This window comes from Erpetoichthys calabaricus, chromosome 8 (assembly GCF_900747795.2).
Source record: "Erpetoichthys calabaricus chromosome 8, fErpCal1.3, whole genome shotgun sequence".
Taxonomy (NCBI): Eukaryota; Metazoa; Chordata; class Cladistia; order Polypteriformes; family Polypteridae; genus Erpetoichthys; species Erpetoichthys calabaricus.
Window position 1 is genome coordinate 88,187,939 of NC_041401.2, and position 25,534 is coordinate 88,213,472.

General features: G+C 34.7%; 1 protein-coding gene across 2 annotated transcripts in view; it reads right to left on the minus strand.

The window, feature by feature from the left end:
* Positions 1–25,534, minus strand: part of brip1 (BRCA1 interacting helicase 1) — a 212,975-nt gene that overhangs the window by 116,636 nt on the left and 70,805 nt on the right. For both annotated transcript variants that reach the window (XM_028807058.2, XM_028807059.2), the window contains exons 9-14: positions 24,362–24,561; positions 23,042–23,174; positions 22,472–22,626; positions 12,944–13,106; positions 11,303–11,443; positions 10,724–10,885 (exon numbers count right to left, since the gene is read on the minus strand). In XM_028807058.2, coding sequence (XP_028662891.2) covers positions 10,724–10,885; positions 11,303–11,443; positions 12,944–13,106; positions 22,472–22,626; positions 23,042–23,174; positions 24,362–24,561 — 954 coding nt within the window. The remainder of the gene's footprint in view (positions 1–10,723; positions 10,886–11,302; positions 11,444–12,943; positions 13,107–22,471; positions 22,627–23,041; positions 23,175–24,361; positions 24,562–25,534) is intronic.

A 25,534-nucleotide genomic window follows, 5' to 3' on the forward strand; every position in this document is an offset into this window, starting at 1 on the left:
ACTGAGGAAAAGAAATTTGATCCACTTAAAAAAAAATCAGGTTCTGTTAATATAAGCTAATGCTACAAAATAGTGTTACGGACAAATGTGATCAAACATGATAGTAAAATACATTCAGGCTGAACAAGCACTGTATTTTTTTAAATACTTCCTCTACATAAGGTGACAAAAATCAAACTGTTCAATACAAGAATTGGACAAAAAATGCTATGTATGTAAATCAAGCAATTCATCCCTGGAAAGCATGGGAATAATATACTGCCTTTGGGTTTTTCTAGACATGACATCAACAAAAATGTTTGCACAAACTGCCAAAAAATGGGTGAAAAATACTAATTCTTATTATCTTAAAGCATATTTTATTCCTCTACTAAATTTCAAATTTCCGCAATCTATCATTTTGACTGAGTTATGATTTTACAAATGCCAGAAGAATAAAAAATGGTAATAGGAACCAGCACTTCTAGCAAATGGCCCCTACTAAGAAGAGAAAGCAGTCCACCCTGACCATTCTAGGGAAATTTATGAAAAGCAATGCAAGATACAAATTGTTAATTGTACTCTATACTCATGACAATTAATTTGAAGTTGAATCTGAAATATAAAAAAACAAGGTATATATTTATTTTTTTCTCCCTTCATGCCCCATTTCATAATTAAATAAACACTTCTGTCTGCTGTTAAAAATGACAAAAATATATTGCTAGTATTGTGTTATCCTCCATTATTCAAAATGAGCAGTTCTCAATTCCATTACTGGCCTTCACACTCTTCAATATGTATGACTGAGCCATTTAGTTTAAGTAAATATGAATGACCAATTTTAGGCAGTTTTCTGGACACTAATTATAGTAAATCTTTGTAGAGACTGAAATTTCTTGTTGCTTTGGTACTGTGTGTATAGCTGGTTAATGTTATTTTTTATTTTACAAATGGTGCTCCGTGCACGCAAGCAGCAGTAGCATGCACTCACAGGACAACTGAGAGAAGCCTTTCAGCAACCTGATGATTTTGTGTATTTCAGGTGGTTTTTAAGTAAGTTACATTTGATTCCACCAATATCATTCTCCCTCAGTTTTCTATTAATGACAGTATATGTGGTAGGCTCAACTAAGAAGTGGTTAAATGATATTTTGATGCTTTGTAATAAGAAAGAACTGAGCTTTTTTTTTTTTTTAATTACATTTACTCACAACAATAATGCAAAATTAAAACTGCACCAATGCTGAAGCAAGTAACAGAGTAACAACTTACATTGAATATGTCTGCTTGACAGAATTCTGTTAGTATAATGAAAATAGGTCCTATCTTTGGTTAGAGTCCCCCAAAATGAGGGTACAATATTCCATTACACCTCTAGTATGAAATGAACTATAAAAATCTTTAAAAACATTAAAACATTTCTTTCGAAAATCTAATGTTAGGTGCAACTGTAGTAAAGCAGGAAGAGAATAGTTTATACAACTACCAACAGATTCTAAATATAAGATTTTACTTTAAATTTGTTGAGGATAACAGTTACATTCCCTTCTAATTTCAACCATTCTGTTTAAACACATTTATAAAAGTGGCATGATATAAGAAAGCCACCAGGAACTTGAACTGTTTTACCATAAAAAATAATATACAAATATCAATATGTTCATTGAGGTACTGTGATCATTTATTGCAATGTTTTCAAATAAATTAAGCAATATTACCAATTAACAAGGATAGAATCTCAGAAACACATATGACCATCAAACTACATGATGAGATTTGCATTTTTAGAATAATGTGTACTATATATACTTAAAAAGAAACATCACCTTTAACGACCAGCATCATGCTTCCCCAAACACTGTTCATCTTTCCAAGCATACATTTAAAACAAATAACTCAAAGACTAAGGAAATGAAGTGCATCATAGGCATATGGTTGATGTTCAATAGATTTGAAAGCAACTAGCAGCTACATGTGTTACAAGTATTTGTACTAGTATAAATGTGGCTCTGCAGGGATTTATTATGTATCAGTGCTCAAGGGAAATACAGATTTCCTTTTGTTAAATAATACAAAGCCTCCAAAAGGCAAAAAAAAATCAACTGTAAGTGTAATATAGAGACTACCAATCATTTGAATTAGCTACAAGTATCAAAAAGAATGGTCCAGACCAGCGTTCCCCAACAGTTCAGGCGGGCTGTGGCTGATCCTGGACAACCTTCCCAACCCCTATTCTGACAACCCTGCTTGATTCACTAAGAAGGAAAAACACTGATGATCACACTTGATTCATCTGATGGTCTGGTGATCTCATGGGACAGCAAAACCAATGTTTCACAACCACCCATGCTTTGACAATCACATTCAATTAACCAAGGTGGACATCCCTACTTACTCCGCTTATACAACAGCACTAAACTTATGCATTTCCAGGTGGGCCGAGAATACAATGGCATGTGAAAAACTGACACCACAAAGACTGGGAAACAATGGTCTAGAAGTAATGACAAAAATGCATCTCAAAGATAGTGGAATAACATGGAATATAAACAAATAACAGTATAAAATTAAAAGTGGACCAACACTTTCATGCATAAAGACTGTTTGAAAAACTTGATAACGGATAACAAAACATGTTTTTAATAATAATGTGAAATATTCCTTTAATAGGACAGATAGTATTACACTTTAAGTATATTGCCTTATTTGCAAAAACAGAAAAAGCAAAGCATATGAAGCTATTCACTGTTGCAATAATCTGAACAGGTTGTATATGAACTATTGCTCAGGTTTAAATTATTCTCCTTAGCTTAACACACATGTAGCACATCTTTAAAATGATGGAATTATTTTAGCCACACATACACAGATATACTGCAAATTATACTTTACAGAATGAACACATGTAATTAAGAATAATGAAATCACAAGAGCTTGGGTGGTCTATCCAGGCAATTCTGGTTATTCCTGTGTTTATTCTAAGATTGTAAGTGAGCACTTAGTCAGCAGAATAAATAAAATCATTCAACCACCTACACAGTGACATCAACATATCACTATGGTTACTTGTTTGTTTGGCGCCACTGGTGATTTTGGTTCCTACCACAAACTCACAATCAATGCAAAAGAAACTATGCTCACTTTTTCAAGGTCTCAATGAGTTACTTTTTTGCCAAATAAATTATTTTGATGGGAATGGAGAACTTCAGTTGAGATTTCTTTTAGAATATGCACTCACTTCTTACCATAAAGCAAAAAAAAAAATAAAGCTACAGCAAAAAATAAATAAATAAATAAATTAGCGTTTTTGTAAGTCACTTTGCTAACAACCTATGCCACTTGCTAAATAAAATACAAGATATAAAATCAGCTTGCAGATCTATGCTGTAATTAACATAGTGCTATTTTATATTCTGATAGGAAGCAAAATGCAATGAATTTATGCTTGCCTGCAACATATGCAACAAAATTACTCACTAGTCTTGGGCAAATACATTTCTAAAATTATTAAGAAATGCCCTATGATTATTCAGAAGCCTCTGACTAAAAACAAACACTCTGGGTGTTTATGAGCTAGTAAAATCAACTACTTATGGCCATCAGTAGCTATTTGGACTATACGTTTGTCTGAAAACACATAATTGTTATTTTAACATTTTTACTATACTGAATTTGTTATTTAAAAAATACTTCAACCATGCAAATGTGTCATTATTAATTATTATTAAACCTGTTCCGTTTACATCACATTTTAGTAGCAAAATGCAAAAACCACACTGATAACTTTTTGGTAACACCATTGCAAATTACTTTACTAATGTTAAATGCATATTCCATATAACAGCCTTACTCCCCCCTCAATAGTGTTTGGAGTTATACTGTCAGGAGATATGTGCTCCAGATACGATTACCTATACCAAATCAGTTTAAGTGGCGTGGCTTAACAAAGAAAAATCCAAAAATCAAACTCTTTTATGGTATCTCTAAAATAATTTTGCCTGGAACAGACATGCCAGAATCCGCTCATGCAGCCCGAGCTGTAGTGGCGTTTATCAGCAAGTACTGTTGATCAGGTGACCCATGTAGCTGAATTGGGTAAGCCCGAAAAGAGGTGTGGGAAATGTTTAGGCATTACTTTAAAACCACCAGACTGGTGTGGTGGTTCCCATATGTATTATTATTATTATTAGTAGTAGTAGTAGTAGTATTGTCACCCATATTTATTATTATTATAATTAGTAGTAGTATTGTCATGTCATGTGTACTGTTTTGAAAGGTATAATACTCTGGAAAGGTTTCAGATGAGTTGTAAAGAAAACGGAAAACAATTACTACCTCTATATCTAAGGTTCTCCCAGAAAAGACTAGCTTATTGACTACAGGTTAAGGGTTCAGAAGCTGTAGAAAGTGGGTGAGTTTATTTACATTGGAGGTTTTGTTCACAAGAAAGAATTAGTGCAAGAACAGCAATTCTGCATATGTTATACTTGTCCAAGCATGAGTTAAGTCCACTGACAAAGATTTTAATTTAGCTTTCTAAATCCTATTCCTCACTTATGGTCAAGAGCTCTGTGTAGCAACTAAACAATAACATCTTAAACTCAAGTGAATGAAATCAGGTTTCTACAGAGGGCTGCTAAGCTCAATGTTTTTTAACTGTGTGAGAGCTCAGAAATATGGGAGAAACTCGGGATGTTCTCTTGGCATGTTCTATGCAGGATTGTTAGGGGTTAATGAACCAGGAGTGGTCCACAAGGAAAATAGACACAATGACTACCACTCTTTAATAAAATTTAAAAAAAAAAACCACATATATCCAAATACAATAGTTAACTACAAAAAAGACTGCAGATGCACTTTATATTAAAACTAGTAACAGCGCACTGCACGACAACGTGTAGTGAATACACTTGACTTGAGCATTCCTAGTTTTATCCTCTCTCTTTCTCTGTACATTTAGCATTCGTTTGCTCAGAGGTTGATGCACTTGCTTCTTCCCAAGCAGCTCTACTTTTCTCCACCCTAGTGGCCAGAAGCTTCTCTTCTTCCGTCAGCATCTTTTAGCGTTAAAACTGATTGTTAGTTTTTGTGTTGCAATTACTTAGCACGTTTTTCTTAATTTTTCACTTAAGCTAGCACTTAAGTCTTCAATCTGCCTCAAGAATGATTTAAGATATGAAGAGGTAGGGGAAGTGACCATGAAGGTGGTAGGGTATGAGAACGGTGCATGTACGCATGCGCTGCACGGCCGCCCTGCTGCGCACAGCTGAGAGTTGATTCTACAATAAAATAAAATAAAAATAAAAAGAGTATTAAAAATCATCACCCCGAAAGCGGATAGTAGACGTCACGTAGTATATTTGTACCAAATTTCAGGTCAATAGATGAAACGGTTTGTGAGCTACAGGTGATTTAAAATCCTGGACAGACAAACAAACAGCCACGGTAATGTATTATATAAGAAGGTGATTAAATATAAAAAAAAAAGCTTAACAGAATGAGGTACTTTCCATGTTTCAGGTGCAGCTGCAGCAATAATTTGCTAAAAGGTGATCAGATCATCAGTAATATCCTGTAGTGTGCGTAACTTTGAAACAACTGTCTTATAATGGCAGTAAAATGGGCAATATATATGTCAGTTGGAACATAAAGGCAATATTAATACTGACTTTATTCAGCATCCAATATCTACCCATTCTGTTGAAAAAGAGCACTCACTATCTCAATTAAAATATTTGGTTTTGAAAATAGGTAAACTGTGCTTCAGAAGCACAAACTTTGATACTCATTTATTATAAGCTGAAGCAGCTGAGATATTGAATGTTAACTACTTTTTTTAAATAAATAGCTTTTAAAAAAACATAGCTAACATTCAATGTATCTTGATCTTTCTGGTTGTAGAACATCTTGTCTTGCCATTGAATATTCCATTTTTTATATTATTTTGAGGTAATGATCTCTTTCTCTTCTTAGGATGAGCTTCTTTTACCAAGACATTCTATCGGTCTAATCTAGTTCCTTATTTATAAGTGCTTAAATAATTCACGTTTTTTTTTTTTTTTTTTTTTAAAGTTCACTGCTTCAGGGATTCTGTACAAAAACAAACAAACAAAAAAAACTACATTCTTCTTGGCCCTGAAGGGACATTTGGTCCCAACACAAAGGCTGTTCAACTGTAGTGGTTGACTTCATTGTATTTTTCAATACCTCAAATTTGAGACTTCTGAAGCAACCACTGGTTGTTTGATTATTGTAACTGCCTTAACTATAAGTGACACTGACTAAACATAAAGAACATCTGTGCTGGCTTCTGTATTAAGATGAACTTCTCCAATTAACTTTCTATTCCACTATGAAAACATTCAGCAGAGACAGAACATCTTGAACCAGCCTGCAATTGTTTGGGAATTTTACAGGAGGATTTGGAAAAAGTAGCTAAGTGTAGGGTGGCCAGGTCTGTCCACCTTTGTAACACTCATGAGGAAAAATTTATCAAAAGTGTCACTTTAATCACATGAATATTCACGCACAATTTCTAAACACATGAAACAAACACTGCAGGTAAAATGATGAATGGATTAGCACTAAATCTTTGTGATAGTGTCCGTTTCTCCACTGCATAAATATACATAATCTTCCCTTTGATAATAAAACTGCACTGTATGAGGGAACATCTGAAATTCAGATATTGAAAAGTTATTATAGCATTGAGTTTACAAAACAAGATGACTAGAAGGTCTTTGAAAAAATCTTAATGTAGAAAGCAATCTTCCCAGCGCTAAAACTCTATTAAGCCTTTTCTGTTATCCTTTAAAAAAGACCTGAGTAATACAAGATGACATATAAATCTACTATTCCACTATCAGATTATATGCCTGCCAAACTGCTTTTAAGCAAAATATTAACTCTAAATTATTCAATAATAAAATAATACTTAAAATGATAATTTACTAACAAATCCTACAATGCAAATAAGTTAAAAGGTGGAAATGATTTATAAGCATTAGCATTTTCTTGCTGTGCACTTTGACTTTGATATGACACATACTGAATGGATCACCCTTGTTCCAGGCGCCAGGCAAGATGTATCTTAACACAGACAGGTTGGCGACAAGAACCCTAATGGTTCTTATCTTAATCTTGTTTAAAAGCATCTTGCATTACTGTGTAATCTTTTCACATTTTGACATTCACTTTCATAAGGTGTTTTATTTCCAAACCCACCTCAACCAATTTTTAAAGCCGAAAACATAATGAAATTAAATTGCAGGATGATCCATATATAACTTTGAAATTTTTATACTTAAGAATTCTGCATTTTCCCCCCTGATATTTGTGTTTAAATTACAAAGAAGTTTTCCATATCTCTGTAAATGTTTCATGAAGAAATTATATGTGATGACTCATACCACTGGGAAATTGTAGCGTAAATGTAGTAGTCCCCTAGGGAAGACTACATGACATGCCACTACACAGATCCCAGTTTTCTAAACAGTTAACATATACTTCATTGTAAAATGGAGTTCTAAACTTAGTGTGAAAAATATAAAATTAAAACAATAATTTGCTATTATTACATTTGATTTTATTTCTACATCAGCTAAATATTTGTATAATAAAAATGAAATATAGAGACAAACAGTGGAAAACCTGATGTTATCTAAAAATGTTTAAAGCACTTTGAATATGCAGCAAACTTCATCTGATAGCACAGCTGATATCTATGATATACCTGCAGTAAAATGAAACATACATAGAACTCTGAATAAGATTTTCAAACATATAATAATTTCTAGCTTTAAATTATAACACTACCTATTGCAGTTCAGTCTGTGTATGTCTGGTGCAGTACAGTAGTGGAATACAGTTGGGAGCTAGAAGGTGCAAGATGGGAATAGCTAAAGGCAAGCTGGCATCTCAAGTAGCAGAAAAAATACTAAAGACTGATGAAACTCACCATGCACATGAGGATAGGGATAAGATGTAGACTGATAAAACTATACTGACATCATTATTAATTCTAAAGCTTACCTTACTAATGAAATAATGGGCACACATAAAGACATTAATATTAAAACAAACACTAAGTCTAAATGAAACACCACCTTTTTGCAACTGAGAAAACAATATGTACCCAGCTTTGATGTTAAAAAAAGAAAACAGGTGGAATAAAACAAAAATCTTTGTTTTTTGTTTCTATTTTTTGTTTAAATAAAAACTACAAAGAAAAAATGGTGTAAATTCACAACAATAAGATATAATTTACTTCTGTCCATCAAGTAAATGCTGTTGATCTCCAGCGGCCACATTGATCTATGAGTTATTTGAGAAAGTTACCAAAGCCCTTTGAGAATTCATTCTGACAGTCATCTGGTATGAAAATAAATTATTCATACAAAATGTATAACAAACAAAGAAGGACAAAGTATTTATCAATGGGATCCTATAAGCAAACGTGCAAGTGAAAGGTGATACAGAAAAACGTAAGTTGAATTCTGAGGTTTGAAAGATGATTATTAAACATTAATGACTGCCTTCTACAACTATAATTGCTTATCCCAAAACTTGCACTTTTGAAGGAAGCATGGGCTCTGGAATTTCCCCGCTAGTTGATTTAATATTTTTGCACAACTGTTCCATGACTGCATATTGAAGATTCAAAAATAATAAAAATAAATAAATTATAATAAAAAAAAGGACTGACATGTAGAAAATAGGCCTCTGGTGCCTCCTACAGGTCATCTGAGTTATGTACAGCTTCATAATTTAGAGACAAAGCTTATATCCCAAGATTTTAAGATACTGCACATCTTTGAATGCATCAATAACAAAACAATAATGTGTATTTATTTATTACAAATTTTTGTGCAAGCAAATGAAATAAAATGACACAATTAACCAGTGTGGCAATCCCATCGATTTCTCCTGAGAAAAAAAATCAGCTTTCTCTTTTCAGTTATCTCTTTTGTGTAATGGAGAGCATAAAAAAAATAAAGGCTGGTAAACCAACCAGACATTTTTCCAGTCTGTTGCAAACAAACACTTACAAAAGTCACAAAAATCACAAAATGCTTATGCTGAACTCAAATCCCTGGGTACTGAGAAGAGGCAACAGAACTGCTAACAAATTATTAGTAAGTTATTTCTATTTCTGTTTCTGTTTTATTACATACAGCATCTATATAAAGATACTTATACCCTCATTTTTTCATGTTTTTTCACCCCATCATGTCATTATTTAGTAGATGCACCTTTGACTGCAATTAAAGCATTGCGTCTGTGTGGATAGGACTCTACATCAGCTTTGCACATCCCAACACCATTTTTTCCATTCTTTTTTGCAAAACTGGTCAAGCTCTGGAAAGTTACATTAGGACTATAAGTGAACAACCACAAATTCTCAAATTGAACTGAGTTTTGGAATCTGACTTGGCCACCCTAGGAAATTAACATTATTGTTTATAAGCCATTTCTTTGTAGCTTTGGACTTTATGTTTGGGGTTGTTTTGCTTGAAAAGAATCTTTACCTAACTCGCAATTCTCTTGAGGGCTGCAGTAGTTTTTCCTCATTGACTTCATGTATTAAGCAGCAATCATTTTACCCTATACCTTCACATTCCATCAATGATCTGCTGCAAAGCAGCATCCTTACAACATGATGCTGCCTCTACCATAGTTACAGTCAGGATGTTCAGTTTATGCGTCATCAAACCACAGAACTTTCTTCTACTTTATTTCAGCATCTTCCACATAACTTCTGTTTTTAAGTTTTGCAAAATATAGTAAACATTACTACTTATTAATCAGATGTATCTGCTACATAATTTAACAAAAGAAAAAATATAAAAAGGAGGCCTTAATTACAAAAATGAAGTCTTTGGGACTTTGCTCCAACTCAGTATTTGTGTTGAGGTTCCATTTATTTGTTAATTGCTTTCCTCCTTTAATATGGAGGACTGAGCCAAAAGAGGAGGAGCCTTCACTTGTTTTAATTACTCAGATGCATTGCTATTACAGTAGACACCTGAGGCGGCACTATTTAAAAAAGTGTGTTGCCAACAGTTGCTTGCTGAGCCATTATCTATTTCAAACTATCCTGTACAGTCCTTAAAACCTTTAGCTTTTCTCAGACCTTTTTGCATTTTGTTATGTATTAGTAGGTTTTCTTAATAATTCTTTAAATTTGCATTACATTTCAGGTTTTTGTTATTGGATCTTTTTTTTTTGTTTAACATACCTCTTGGAGAATTTCTTTACCCGCTTTTGGGTAAAATAAAACCTTTGCAATGCTTTTTTGAACCTACTACATGGGTTTGCTTTTAGAGATGATATGGCGTTTAGCTGTAAATGTTAAATCATAATAGTAGCAGCATAATGTTAAAAAACAAAGGCCAAACAAAGAAACTTTCTGCTTTTCTGGGTCTTCCTAAACAAATTAGGCACTTGTCTAACAGGTGGTATGAAATTAATTAATTTACAATACTAATAAATGTGAAAACTGTAATACAACAATACTGCATCACCACATGCTACCACATGATTATGAATGATGACAAATGATTACAAATATAATAACTATGGTGAAATTAAGATGCAAAACTCATACCAACAGCAAATATAAAACTGCATGAAATACAGCTTATTACATTTACATTGGTAAATGCTAAAAGACATTTGACTCACTATATAGGAACAAGATAAAAAAAGTGACAAAATACGTGAGCCAATAAACTTCCCCTACCTTGTAGGATGGTAGAAAGCACAGAATACCATGAGCAATTAGCTCGCAGACTTTTAGGAGTAATGCTCCAACTTCATCTTGAAAGTCAAATGTCTCTGTATGCTGAAAGGTTGCACATAGTTTACGACTATTTGGTCCTGTTCCAATGGTGCCAACCCATACCTACCACATGTTTAAAAAAAAAATTAAAATGCAACATTACATGTCACATAGATTTTAGTATTATACAGTATATATAACATTCCCTGTACAGAATTTGTTCTAGGAAACATACCTATGATTTTCAGTTTTAATGATTTAAGTTAAAGACACAATAGAACGTAATAAAAAAAATAAACAACATGAATCTTTATCTCCAAGAAAGTGAATTGTGAATAGTGATAATTCTTGATGCATTCATTTTAAATTTTATTATTTTGAAATAAACAAGCATTCACATCTATCTAAAGAAGGGAAGAAGAACGTATATTTCTCTCCTCTTGACTATGCACTACTACTACTAGTAAGGCACTACATTACTACATATTATTATCTTCTTGGCCACATACTTCATTTTCATACAATGTAGAATAATTTTACCTGTGAACTCTTGATAACATGGCTTGCCTCCAGCTGGATGGAGAACTTCACCCCAAGCTCTGAAGAAAACGAGGCCATTGGAGACAAAGTTCCAGAAGACAACACAATAGTCCGCACACTTTCACCAAGATCTGAAAAGGCCTGCATTTAATTTAGTCAAATATGACCATCACTAAGAATTTATTGTAGATTAAAACAATTCAAAATGAAAGCATTTACAGAAAATAATCTCTAGAGAAATTATTTCTGTTTGCCTTAAATTGAAGGAGAACTATTGGGAGGATCAATGATATAACTTCTGCCTGGGATAACAGATGCTCCGCCCCTTCTGCCTCACTACATAAAGCACCTGACCCAGGAAGTCCTTCTTATTCTAGACCTATTCTTCTTGAGAGACAGAAATCCCCGAAGAGCTTAACACATTAACATATCTCACATTTTACCATTGTAAAATTATTTCAGCAAATTATACTGGACATTAAACAGGGTCATCTGCTAATGCCCCAAGGCTTCTTTTATTTCATTTCAGTGTGTGTGTGTGTGTATATATGAGGGGGGACCAAAAAATAACCGGAATTTTGTTGTTGTTAGGTTGGTACTTGTAGTACGTGGTTGGGCCGCTAGGGCGATCTAGTTACACTCCTCACAAGTCAGTCTGCCAAGTGCCATCAGTCTGGAAGGTTGTGCTTGTGTTCAGTGAATTTTTTTTGTAAAAGCAGGTTTCGCAACAGTGTGAGAAGGAAACGCCCTGATATGTGGGAGTCGAGCGATTGGTTCTTTCATCATGACAACGCTCCATCTCACACTGCTCTAAGCATTCGCCAATTTTTGGCAAGAAAAGGTATGACAACCCTGAACCACCCACCCTACTCACCGGATTTAGCTCCGTGTGATTTCTTTTTGTTCCCTCGGATGAAAAAAGACTTGGAAGGAAGGCGTTTTGCTGACGTCGAAGAGGTAAAACAAGAAACGACCAGAGCATTAATGGGCATTACTTCAGACAAATTTAAAAAATGTTTCGAACAATGGAACAAACGGTTAGACATGTTTTAAAAATATTTCCAGTTATTTTTGGGTCCCCCCTCGTATAATTGTGTATATATATATATATACATATATATATATATATATATATATATATATATATATATATATATATATATATATATATATATATATACATACACACATATACATATATTGTTCAAAAAAAGGAACTCTTCTTAATCAAAGTATAGCATCAAGTCAATTAAACTTCTGGGATATTGATCTGGTCAGTTAAGTAACAGAGGGCATTGTTAATCAGTTTCAGCTGCACTGGAGGGGCAAAACTGAGACGACCCCCAAAACAGGAATGGTTTAACAGGTGGAGGGCACTGATATTTTTCCCTCCTCATCTTTTCAAACTGTATTTTCACTAGTTTTGCATTTGGCTATGTTCAATGTCACTACTGGTAGCATGAGGCGATACCCGGACCCTACAGAAGTTGCACATGTAGTCCAACTTCTCCAGGATTGCACATCAATACATGTCATTACCAGAAGGTTTGCTGTGTACCCCACCACAATCTCAAGGGCATGGAGCGAACGAACGAACAAACGAACATATATACATACATAAAAATCTTCAAAAATTCTTACCACTGCAGGATTTAGGCACCAAAAGTTTAGGGTAAGAACAACTGTCTTCTGTAAATTACGTTTTCTCCTGGGTCGTGCAAAAAATCCATTAGCATCAGGAGCATCAGGCCGGCTATCCCAAGTGTAGGTCTGTTGTAGAACAATTCTGTAATCCTCAGCAAATCTTCATAGAGTACGCAAAAGCAAAAATAATTATATAAAAAAAAAAAAAAAAAAAAAAAAAAATGGGTCAGTCAGAAAATAACCCTTAGGAAACAAATAATAATAATTTGAAATTGAATCAATAGTAATTTGTAACATTCAGTGATTTTTCCTCAAGTTTTATTTTCTGTTTGTATATTTTCTTATTGTGATGTTAGCAAATGATTTTAAATACACATTTAAGATCAGATATCCTAATGTCTGATCTAAAATGTAAATATCAGAAGAATTTTAACAAAGATAAGCTCTTATGTGTTCCTGTATATAACTGGTGAACTTGTAAAAATAATAAATTTTATTTACAATAGTTCATCCATCTCCTCATACTGTACATATATCCATTTTCAAACCCAGTTACTCCAGTTTGAGTTCAATGGGGCAATGCACAAAAACAATTTATTGAAGGAGGACTTTTAAAAGCTTATTTTTTCCATCCACTATTCTTCCTGTTTTAAAGTTAAACTTTGATCTTTATGATAAATGATAGAAAGGTCACAATCACTGATATTCCACTCAAACGTAAAACTTTAATTTTCACAGTTTGAGTCTTTTTTCTTCTTATATTTTTATGTTCTTGGTTGCACTTATATAGTCAAGAGTCATTTTCCGCTTATAATATATGTGCAGTAATTTAATTGGCTCCACAATGATGGTGTTATACATTTAAACTTCATAGGCAGTCAATAACAGATCAAAACCTAGCCATTGAAGTCCAGTCACATTACAAAATGTCCAAATTCTAAAATCTTGCAATACAATTCTTTTCTCCCCTTGCTCAACATTAATATCTTTAAATTATAAAAACTTTGTTCTGTACAATGGTCAACAACCATCTTGTTGATGTTCCCCCATTTGTATGTTTGGTTAATAACACTTCTACTTTAGTTGAATATCTTTCTAGCTATTTATGATTCAGGAATTGGTTTTATCCATTAAATAATAAAAACAAAGCTGCTAAGCACAGCTAGATGAAAACAATTCCTTGATTTGTTTTCCATAACAACCTCTCCATTTTTTGCGTTTTGTTTATTTCCTCCTTTGTTTTGGCTATATAGTCTGCAAACTTGCCTTCTTCACAATAATTTTCAAGTTATTCTCTTTGACAAAGGTGCTTGATTTTTTTTTTTTAACTCAGTTCTTTGTAGTGGTCAGCCAAATCCACTAATACAGTTTGGTTATTTGCAGAATTTAGCAATTCAGATCCATGCGCAACCTCAATGAAAGTAATTTAAAACTTACTGCTTGAAGAACATAAACAAAATTCAGTACAAGGAAAAAAAAATATTTTTACTTTTTAGTGCATTTTTGATTAAAATTGTGTCACATAATCTTTTTTTAAGTATAATTGTTTTCCCACAGACAACCCAGACAAAGGGGATGCACAAACCAGTGTATTTCTTCATGCCAGTACCAAGCCCGGACAAATGGGGAGGGTTATATCAGTAAGAGCCAGATCAATATGCAGACAGCAATACAGATTTCCATTCCGGATCGGTCAAGGCCTGGGTTAACAACGGCCGCCAGCAGGGTGCTGGCAGAAATTGAGATACTGTATGCTGAAGAAGGAAAAGAAGAGCAGGGAGTGATATCCAGAGGCAGGAAGAGAAGAGGAAGGTAAAGAGAGTGGAACTGAGAGTAGGAACTTTGAATGCTGGCAGTATGACTGGTAAGGGGAGAGAGTTGGCTGATGTGATGGAGAGATGGAAGGTTGATATATTGTGTGTGCAAGAGGCTAAATGGAAGGGGAGAAAGGTCAGGTGGATTGGAGATGGATTCAAATTGTTCTATCATGGTGTGTGTGGATAGGAGAAGAAATGGGGTAGGGGTTATTCTGAAGAAATAGTATGTCTAGAGTGTTTTGGAGGTGAAAAGAGTGTCAGACAGAGTGATGATTATGAAGCAGGAAATTGAAGTTGTGATGATGAATGTTATTAGTGCATATTTCCTGCAAGTGGGTGTGCGATGGATGAGAACGATGATTTCTGGAGTGAGTTACATAAAGTGATGGACAGCGTACCCAAGGGACAGAGAGTGGTGATTGAAGCAGATTTCAATGGACATGTTGGTGAAGAGAACAGGGGAGATGAGGAGGTGCTGGGTAGGTATGGTGTCAAGGAAAGGAATGAAAAGGTCACATGATAGTAGATTTTGCAAAAAGGATGGATCTGGCTGTGGTGAAAACATTTTAAGAAGAGGGAGGAACACTGGGTGACGTACAAGAATGGAGGAAGATGCACACTTCTTAGAGAGTCAGATCGGGGGGAGGGGTGATGTTAGAGCGCGTGAGCTCATTCAGTGCTGCAGGAACAACGCACATGTTGACCTTTTTTTCTTTCAGTACATGTGGCTTCCCTGTTTATTTATATATCTCTGCCTGTCTGTCTCTCTGTTACGCAGTGCTCTGTCTGTCTGTGTGTTATGGATCTTAAAAATAAGTTATAAGGACAGTTGTTCCGGTTAATTGCAGTCTCAATTGTTAAAAAAATATTTTAAAAGGAGCATCCCACATGAAAATATAACGATCTCAGTAACTGACAGTGCATACCAATTTATAAATTTTATGTCCGTTTGAGGTTAAAAAGAAAACAAAAAAGCAACACTTCATCACCAGCGGGGAATCGAACTCAGGTCTGTGAGGCACGGCAAAGCTGCTGTGCTCTAAGAAGCAAATCTTAGCGCGCTATGCCACGGGAACTGTTGTATCACCCTTGAAGCTTTTTTGAAAGTGTTTATTTGATCTTTGGAACTCGGGCTTTACATATTCTATAGTTTATGCCTACTACATTTTGTAACATTTATTACTAAAATATGAAAAAGTTTCTGTTTTAACAATGTGTTTACACAGATTACTTTAGAAACGGAACACACATGAAATGTGTGTGTTCCAAATAATGATCTATTATTTCCACGGTAAAACTCCACTTCACTCACAGATAATCAATCAAGGCATGAGCTGGGAAAAGTTCGCTCACGTTCTAAGTCGGTGGGGGATGGAATAGCCGGCTGCTGGCAGCTTGTCTTTTATCAGCACATTTAGAGGACAAAAGATGCTGGCGGAGAGGTGTGAACGGATTTAAGAAGCGATTTAAGGTGGGCCGGATCTACGAGTTTTTTCGTAGGCTCTGGTAATTCTAGTGTTAAACTGTGAAATACTTGAATTTGAGCATTAGCTTTTGCAGGTTTTGGATAACAAACATACCATTAGCTGCCACGTGCAACCAGATTTGGAATCAAAAGAACCAAGGCAACACACGCGATGGCGGTAACCGGAAACATACACTCAACATTCATTTGGCGCAATGTTTTGCAGCTCTTTATTAAATTTGCATTGAATTGTTTCTGTTCCCACAGTATATCTAATTTAGGTCCATCTGTTATAAAAGTTGTTTAAATTAGCGTCCACCATTAATATTCCATTAAATCGCCTACCATCTAACGCTTATAAACAGGTTTTACTTAAATTACAAAACACAAGTCTACGAAATTTGAAATCTACTGACTGTAATTTGTAGTGCCAACTATCATAAAACACGAACCAACTGCAATACAATGAACATTTCATTTTAATTTTTTATTGCTCAAGCTAAATGAGGCGAAGTCCAGCTGACTTGAGTTATTGGCTATCGCTCTATTAGTTGATAACCACTGTCATCCAATACTGTGGTTCAGTTTAGTTCCACCTACCTGATATGTTTTGACTGCTCAATTAGGCCTACATGTGGTGGGAGTTAGTCATTATAAAGGAAATGCGAAACATTGGAACCGCAATTCGTTGGAAGAAGCTAGAAGACCCCACATGCTCTGCATTATTAGCCTACGTATATTTAATTGCAGTTTATTAGTAAAATAGATCAATATATTAAGTTAAACTTCTTACCGGAACGATCATGAGTTCTGAAAAGAAGACAAGAGCATCGTATCCCGCATCGTTCAAACTGAAAGTTATTCAGCGTGCTGAGGAAACCAATAATTGTGTGGCTGGCAGAGAGTTTTGCGTTAGCGAAAAACTTGTAAGAGATTGGATAAAAAATAAGTCTTCTCTATAAGCAATGCCAAAGTCTAAGAAAGCATTGCGTTTTGGACTTTCGCCTTTCAGTGGACTGGAAAAGGACTTGATTGACCGGATTGTGGAATGCAGGCAAAATGGGTACATTGTGACTCGTTTGAGCATTCGGATACAGGCACTCAATTGGCAAAAGAAGGAAAGTATTTAACGATCAATAGTAAGCCTTTCTTGGAATTTCAAGCATCGGCTGGTTGGTGTACGCGGTTTATGAACAGATATGGGCTGTGCCTTCGTCAGCGAACAAATTTCACGCAGAAGCTGCTGAAAGATCTAGAAGAAAAGGTCAGTTCCTTTCATAAATTTATTATCAAGCAAAGACAAAGGCATGACTTTGATCTCAGTAACATTGGTAACATGGATGAAACGCCAATGATATTTGATATGCCATGGAATCGAACTGTAGCAGGTATTGGTGAGAAGACCGTACTTATTAAGACAACGGGCCATGAAAAAATCCATTTCACTGTTGTCCTCTCTTGCTTGGCAGATGGTACAAAGCTACGCCCAACGATAATATTCAAGAGGAAGTCGTTCACAAAGAACATAAAATTTCCTGCAGGCATTACTGTTCGTGTACACCCCAAAGGCTGGATGGATGAGGCTGGAACGAAATTGTGGCTTCAAGATGTGTGGGCTAGGCGATCAGGAGCAGGGCTAAGAAAACGCCAGTCATTTTTGGTGTGGGACATGTTCCGCGCTCATACATTAGAGGATATGAAGGATGAAGCCAGGAAAATGGCGACTATGTTAGCTGTTATTCCCGGCTAATTGACATCGATGCTCCAGCCATTAGATGTTTGTTTGAACAAGCCATTCAAGGACAGAGTATGCAGCATGTGGCAGCAGTGGATGTGTTCTGGAGAAGTAAAATTAACAAAAGGAGGGAATTTGATGAAACTAGACATTGATTTAGTAGCTAAATGGGTAAAGGAAGCTTGGGACTCAATTCCACCAGAAATGATCAAAAAGTCGTTCTTGAAATGCGGCATCAGTAATGCTATGGATGGATCAGAAGATGATGCCATCTATGAATACAAAGAATTAGCAGCAGATGATTCAACAGATGGCGACAGTGAAGAGGATGATGTTTATGCTGACGATGTCACGGAAGAAGACTTTCACGTTTTATTCGGACATTCTGATGACGAAGAATCGGACTTTGAAGGATTTGAAGAAGACACTTAGGGCCACTTTATTATATGCGAGGGACTTGAATACGAATTTATTTGAAATATTCTAACTTTAAGTGAATAAATAAAAATGTTTTTGGAGTTTTAATTTTGGCTTTCTAAAATTCTTCAAAGATTAAAATGTTGAAAGTCTGGGCCCAGGTACATTGGGTATAATTATGAAATTCAAAGAATTTGATAGCTGTCAAGTTTTACCCTCGACTTATACGCAGGTCATAACAAATTTCGTAATTTTCGGCTTAAAAATACGCTCCACTTATCTGCGAGATCGACTAATACGCGAGTATCTACGGTAAGTATGAAAAAGGAGAAGAGCAAGGTGCCTAGAAATAACAGAGTCTTAGAAGAAGACTTTATGGGAACATGGTCCAGAGAGGAAGCACCAGTCAAGAGAGGTTCAGACACATAAGGATAATGAGGAAAGGTGCTGAAGGTAAACATTAGGCAAGAGATATAAAATATTTTTCATTTATTCTATTACCTGTCTCTGACAGGTAACGTGGTTGGTCTTATAATAATATACTGAAAACCTGCAACTCATTTAGATTGGGGGACATGCAGTTTAACACAGCAAAAGTTATCAACAAATTTAACAAACACCAGAACTCCATTACCTATTACTCTCTGCATGACGTTGTTCTCTTTATGACAATAATTTGAAAAAGAGAATAGACTAAGTAGCTGAAATGCAAAATGAATGTGTTCTGATACTCAGCTCTAAACTACTCAATTGGCAGTACAGAACACCATTTCTGTGCATAAAGTATTAAAAATGCAATTTGATTCTGTTTTTCATGCACACTGTGTTACATATAAACTTTTATTACTAAAAAAAAAATAATGTTTAATTCTGTCTGTTAACAAAGATTACAGCTTTTAAGCGTTGGTAAATGCAATATAAATATATAGCAGATTTCCAATTGGCACGTAAACAGCAGTGTATAAATTATGTTTGTCAAGAGACTAAGCTAAAGACTTAAGGAACTAACATTTCATCAACTTCATAAGTCTAGCTAAGCTAAACAAATGGAATTAAGCAGCATACTGTAACTCAGATGAACAATAAGACTAAGTGACTATGAAAGTAATTCCCGTGATCAAAAAACATCCAAACATAAGCTATAATACACAGAAAGCAACCTCTGCCTCCATTCAATAGACTGTACATGACATGCAGCAGTGTGACACACAAAACCTATGAACACTGGCAAGTCTGAGATGCTTCAGATAAAACAGGAATGCATCAAATCATATGGTATTCATGCCCCACTGATAAAGAGGGGGAAAATAAAAAGTGATCAAAACAAAATCTTTCTATAATTGGCATAAGTTTGCACAGATTTGGGTCAATTCTGATCAACAGACCACAACAGGACTGAGTTAAGTTTGACCTCATGTTATACATTCCATCTTGGATATCATAAGAATGCTTCTGCCTGACATGACTGTGTTTCGATCAGTTATATGAAACTTTTTTTCATTACAAATGACAGAAAACACTGGAACAACTACATACTTTTTGTTTACACTGCAAATAAGATGAAACAAATGTAGCAAAATCTAAGAATTTTCAGTGATGTGAAACCAAAATCAGCTATACATAATATTGACAGCCTATGCACGTGCACATTTTTCTACCACATTTCAAAAATAAAGATTTTGCCATTTTGACAAAGTTACATTTTAAAGATGATAGAAAAAACAACAAAAAATATCAATTACTGCATATGGAAAATGTCACAAGACCACCGCATGTGACCCCACTTAAAGACAAGTGCTCGTTCTGGGTATTCTCAATTACGGTAATATCACCTGGAATTTGATAGAATTTAAAGTGAAAAATGTTAAGTATAGGAAATGCCTCAATGTATAATTTACATGGTGAAGGTTAACAGCTAGATTATTTTAAATATAGATAAAAACCAAAATAAAAAGTCATAGCTACTGTATGTTACTTGAGCTAAGCACTCACAAGACCGACACATTTTGATTGTATCACATACTGTATATGTATTTTATTGCTTAAATTTACCATAAAATATTGTAATGTTCAAACAAAGCTATTTGCAGCAGTCTACAAATACAGCACAACTAATGAAAACTATTTTATTTACAACAAAAACCATATACAATTCCAAAAATAATGAATGTAACATTCAAATAAATTTCAGTTGTAATTAAATAAGTGCAGTTTTGTTTTTAGTAGCTTGCATTACTGAAAGGGCCTCCAGCTCTGGTCATGAAATGCTACTATGTCTACAGGTTTTCATTCTAATCTTTTTCTCAATTAATGCCCTGATTTTGATGCTAATTCAGTTCTTTTGCCTTAATCATAATTGACTTGCTATTTAAGACTCAGACCATTCAACGGTTTATTTTTTCCTTAATTAGAAGTAATGAGATACTGGTCATTTGTTAGCTCATTTTGTAACGAGTGTCCATCATAAAACATCTAAAATAAAGGAAGGTGAAGGTCTCAGTAATGTTGATCTGCTCAGGTTACCAAAACATTTGACGTGAAATCAAATATTTTGGAAATCTGTTGCTGCTCTCATTCTGCTAGAGCAGACAAGTCATGGAATTAAATAACGTGTTTAATTAACAAGAATCCTCTTTTAATTAAAAAAATTGGTTGAAGTTTAAAACCCCAACTTACCTGGTCATCTGTTGGCTCACTTGATATCTCATTTCTGTTTGGGTGCCATTTAAGGAAAATATGAAGCGATTCCAAGGATGGAATATTAAAAAAACAAGTCAATTAAAATGATGGGAAAACAAGTTAATTAGGAGAAAAAAAAATGGTCCTAAGAAATGAATTAGGATGAAAACTTGTAGCCGTAATAGCCCCCCGGGACCGGAGTTGCAGACCCCTGAATAATTGCAAATGTTTTAAAACCTCTACACTGGAAATGTACTGTACACAAATTATTTTACAAAACCTTGTACAAGATTTCTGATTCTGAAACTTAATATACTTTAAACAAATCCCTTAACTAGACTGCCTGCTTCATTATACAAGGTTTATGCTGAACACACAAAGTATTGGTAAAGTTCTCCATTATTATCATCATAGCACTTTATAGCATTATAATATCAACTTACACAATCAAAGCACAGTAAAGGAAGCTAGTCTAGTCACAAACTTAGGATTTCATCTGTGATCTTGTGTCTATCTATATTCCAAACCAGAACAGGCTGTTCACTCGTATAGTAGTAATTAGGGTAATTCAAAACATAAAATAAAATTTAATTGAGTTATGTGACCTTACATATTGTCTACCAGCACTTGGTGCCCAAGTTTGAAAGCAGAGTTGGCATATTTTTGATAACATTTTTAATCATATTTTAAGGACACTGATGTGGGGCTAATTTTTACTTTCTCATATATGAAGTATAGGGAAAGTAATCGTCCAAAGATCCGATGTCGAGATTTTGATTAATCTTGACGTTTTAGACCTCTCTGACTTTCTCATATACGAAGTATAGGGAAAGTACTGGAATCCTCCAAAAATTGCATTTCGAGATTTTAATGAATCTCGACATTTTAGACCACCCTGAGTCCAAAAAAATAACATTTTTGGAATTATGTCTGTGTGTGTGTTTGTATGTAAACACAATAACTGGAGTACGCTTTCACTTAGGTCAACCAAATTTTGCATACAATTATTAGGTACAAAACGTGGATGTCTATGAACTCTTGGGCTATTTCCGCTAACCGGAAGTTGTACTTTACCGAGTCCAATTTTTCCAACTTTACTTTTATAATAATAGTTCACTATGTTATTAATTTGATTTGATATGTTGTTTATGGTTCTTTAATGTACATAATTTAAAAATATAATCATTGTCTTGCAGTTTACTCCTCAAATATCCTTCTCCATATCTTAGTATAAAAAAAAGTCTAGGGGAGACCACTCCCACTTTTTAAATTCTGAGTACAGTATGCATACGAGTGTGCTTGACTCTTTACCACAAATAATAATAAAAAAACCTACGCAGTTGCTGATTTTTGGTTTGTATTTTATGTCCTGAAGTAACTGAACATTAAACATGATGGACAATTTTACTGACTTGCAATTATGTCTGAAGAGGAACTCGAGAACCAGGAAGAGTCCTTTCAAAACCGTCTGAGTTTGTGCACTGACGGTTGGGACTTGTACAGTCTCTTCTTTCCCATTGACAAGAGTAACCTTCTCTTCCTTTTCAATCACCGTGTGCAAGTGATTCTATAAGAAGGATAGAAAAGCATTTGGTTAGGGTAAAAATCACATAGGTTTTTAACAAAATTACAAAAATGTCACCATTATACATGCTACCAACATACAATTTCAGCTAGTCAACAACAAAAATAAAACTCCTTAATGACTAATAAAGAATAGAAACTGTGCCAGTTTAAAAAATTATTTAATTCCTTGAAAGGAACAAACCATAACTTGTGAAAGGCAAAAGGAAAAATTACATGACTGAAATAACTACTTTATAATAAGTGTTGAAAAAACAATCTTGCTTATTGATTTTAAGACGAATATATCAATTAAAAGTAGCTATATATCATTATTTACTCAGATTAGTGGAAAAAAAAAAAACTTAAGTCAGTCTCTACAATGCTGGTTGAAATTCTACACTTCAATCACCTCTCACCTGCAGGATGGGAAAGGTGGCCTCTGTGATTCCTAGACCGTGAAAAATTGTCAGGATCTCTTTACCATTCCACACCTTACAGGAAGTTTCATATTCTCTCTCAACCAGAGAAACAGAAGTCTCATGGATCCAGCTTTATAAAAATCACAATACAGAAAAATCAACAGTTATTATTAAAAAAAATAATTTCCTTAAAAATGAAGAATATTGATTTTCATAGAAAAAATTCTTTCAAATTGCCCTTCATGTTTATAATGGTTTTATTGCATTACTGGTACGTTAAACCATAACTAAACATCACCTAATCCTCATCAAGTCCTAACATTTATTTAATGTAACCCCAGGTTACAAATACATAACAAATATCCATCCATCCATCCATTTTCCAACCCGCTGAATCCGAACACAGGGTCACGGGGGTCTGCTGGAGCCAATCCCAGCCAACACAGGGCACAAGGCAGGAACCAATCCCGGGCAGGGTGCCAACCCACCGCAGGAATAACAAATATAAGTTTGTTATTATTTACTAAGCCAAAAATAAGAAAAAATATTAACACCATGTGTGAAAAAAAGAATGCACCCCTTAATTCTTCCACATTAATTATGAGGGTAAATATAGCCAGCTTCTACTAATTAAGTACATATGCTTAGCTTTATGATAGGGACAGTTAGACATCTGGACATTACATATTTTGTTTTAGAAAAGAAAATAGTTTTAATAAAGATGTCAGGCCATTCTGCACAGTCATTTTATTCCCTCTGAGCTAATGTCTGTCAAATTGTACAGGAACATTAGCATTTGCACCACTAAAGTAAGGGTCAGTATTTATCCAGAGGTCATACGGTTATTCAACAGCCACTTACACTGACGAATGCATGATTGTTTCTTGTATATTTTACAGTATATTAGTGCTTAGTGCCTAGTCATTGGATTATAATCTACAAGTCTATTTATCCAAAAACTGACTCAATTGATTATTTTTAACAACTTATTTAACCTACAGTTCTTCAACTGTATTTTGGCACATTACAGTGAAAAAGAGACAGACTGCCTAAACATTTTTATGTATAACATGATCAATTAGCTGTGATTCTCTTCAAGAAGGTAACTCTTCTGCCAAACAAGTCAATTGTAAATTTAATCTTTAATTAGTTTACACCACTCTTTACATAAATGGATATTTTTCATATCCGAGACACTTCCAATGGCACATTGTAGTGTTTTTATTATTATTATTTTTATTTTTTTTGCATTTCTTTTTCCATACGTTCTGGACATTTCTACCCCAGTAGGGCTTATGCAAATAAAGAAATAATTACTTGGTAAGGCTGGTGCACAGGGCACGGAGTGGATCATGGTCACTTCGTCTGATGTTGTGATTCACCATACTATCCAGCTCTTCACGGGCCAAAAGAAGTTGGGTGAGAGTTGTTGTGTAGCTAGCAGAGTCTCGGGCACAATCTTCAATATTATGCGCTTCATCCAGGACTACAATCTGATTTGTCAATTGGATGTCCATCTATTATCAAATAAGGCTAATATAAATATTTCTCAAGTAAACAGAGAAAGCACATTATATGACAGGTTAAATATCTTAATACATTTAAAATGAACCCCAATTTAATATCAGAGTCAACTTTCACAGCTATTAGGGGAGTAAAGATACTGTAAAATATGAGGTGATAAAACACTGAAGCAAACGGTCTTTGCCTACTTAACCTATTTATTTAGACACTGCACATACACTTGTCTGTTGGTGAATTAGATGCTGGTTATTCTAGACCAGTGCTTCTCAAACTGTGGTATGCAGGCTTCCTCTGGTGGTATGGTGGGAGTCTCCAAGATGTTTTATAAAGCTTTTTAGATTTTTTTTTTTATATATATAAAAATTATATGAACAAGGCTAACTGTTTGGAGAATTAGCTTAAATGGTTGACAAGCTGTGATGGCAAGCGGAGGAAGCAAAAATGTTGGTTCGAAAACGATGCAATTGTGGCTCAAAACAGGAAGTATTAGAAGTGCGGCGAATACGTCGAGCAGAATGGCAGAAACTGAAGTCTATGACGGTGCACCTAGCACAAGTGTTAAAGGCGACATTAGCATTGCCCGTGCAGCTTCAATTGTACCAGCTAGCAAATGACACAAAACTATAAGGAAATAAGACTTGAGTTACATCAAGTTTGGATTCTTTTGGAGTGGGACAGAAGATGAGCCCAGGCCGCAGTGTGTCGTGTGCGGTGATGTTATTAGTAATGAATTTATGAAACCATCACATTGCAAATGCATGTTACAACCAAGCGAACAGTGCTGAAAGACGAACCAGTTGATTTTTTTCTGAGAAAACGTGAGGATCTAAAGCAGTCCAAGACAACAAATTGGTATTGTGCTATACCCATAGCCAAAGCACAAGAAGCTTTGTATCGTGCCAGTCTCATCATAGCAAAAGCTAGTAAACCACACACAACTCTGCCTACCATTAGCTAATGAGGTAA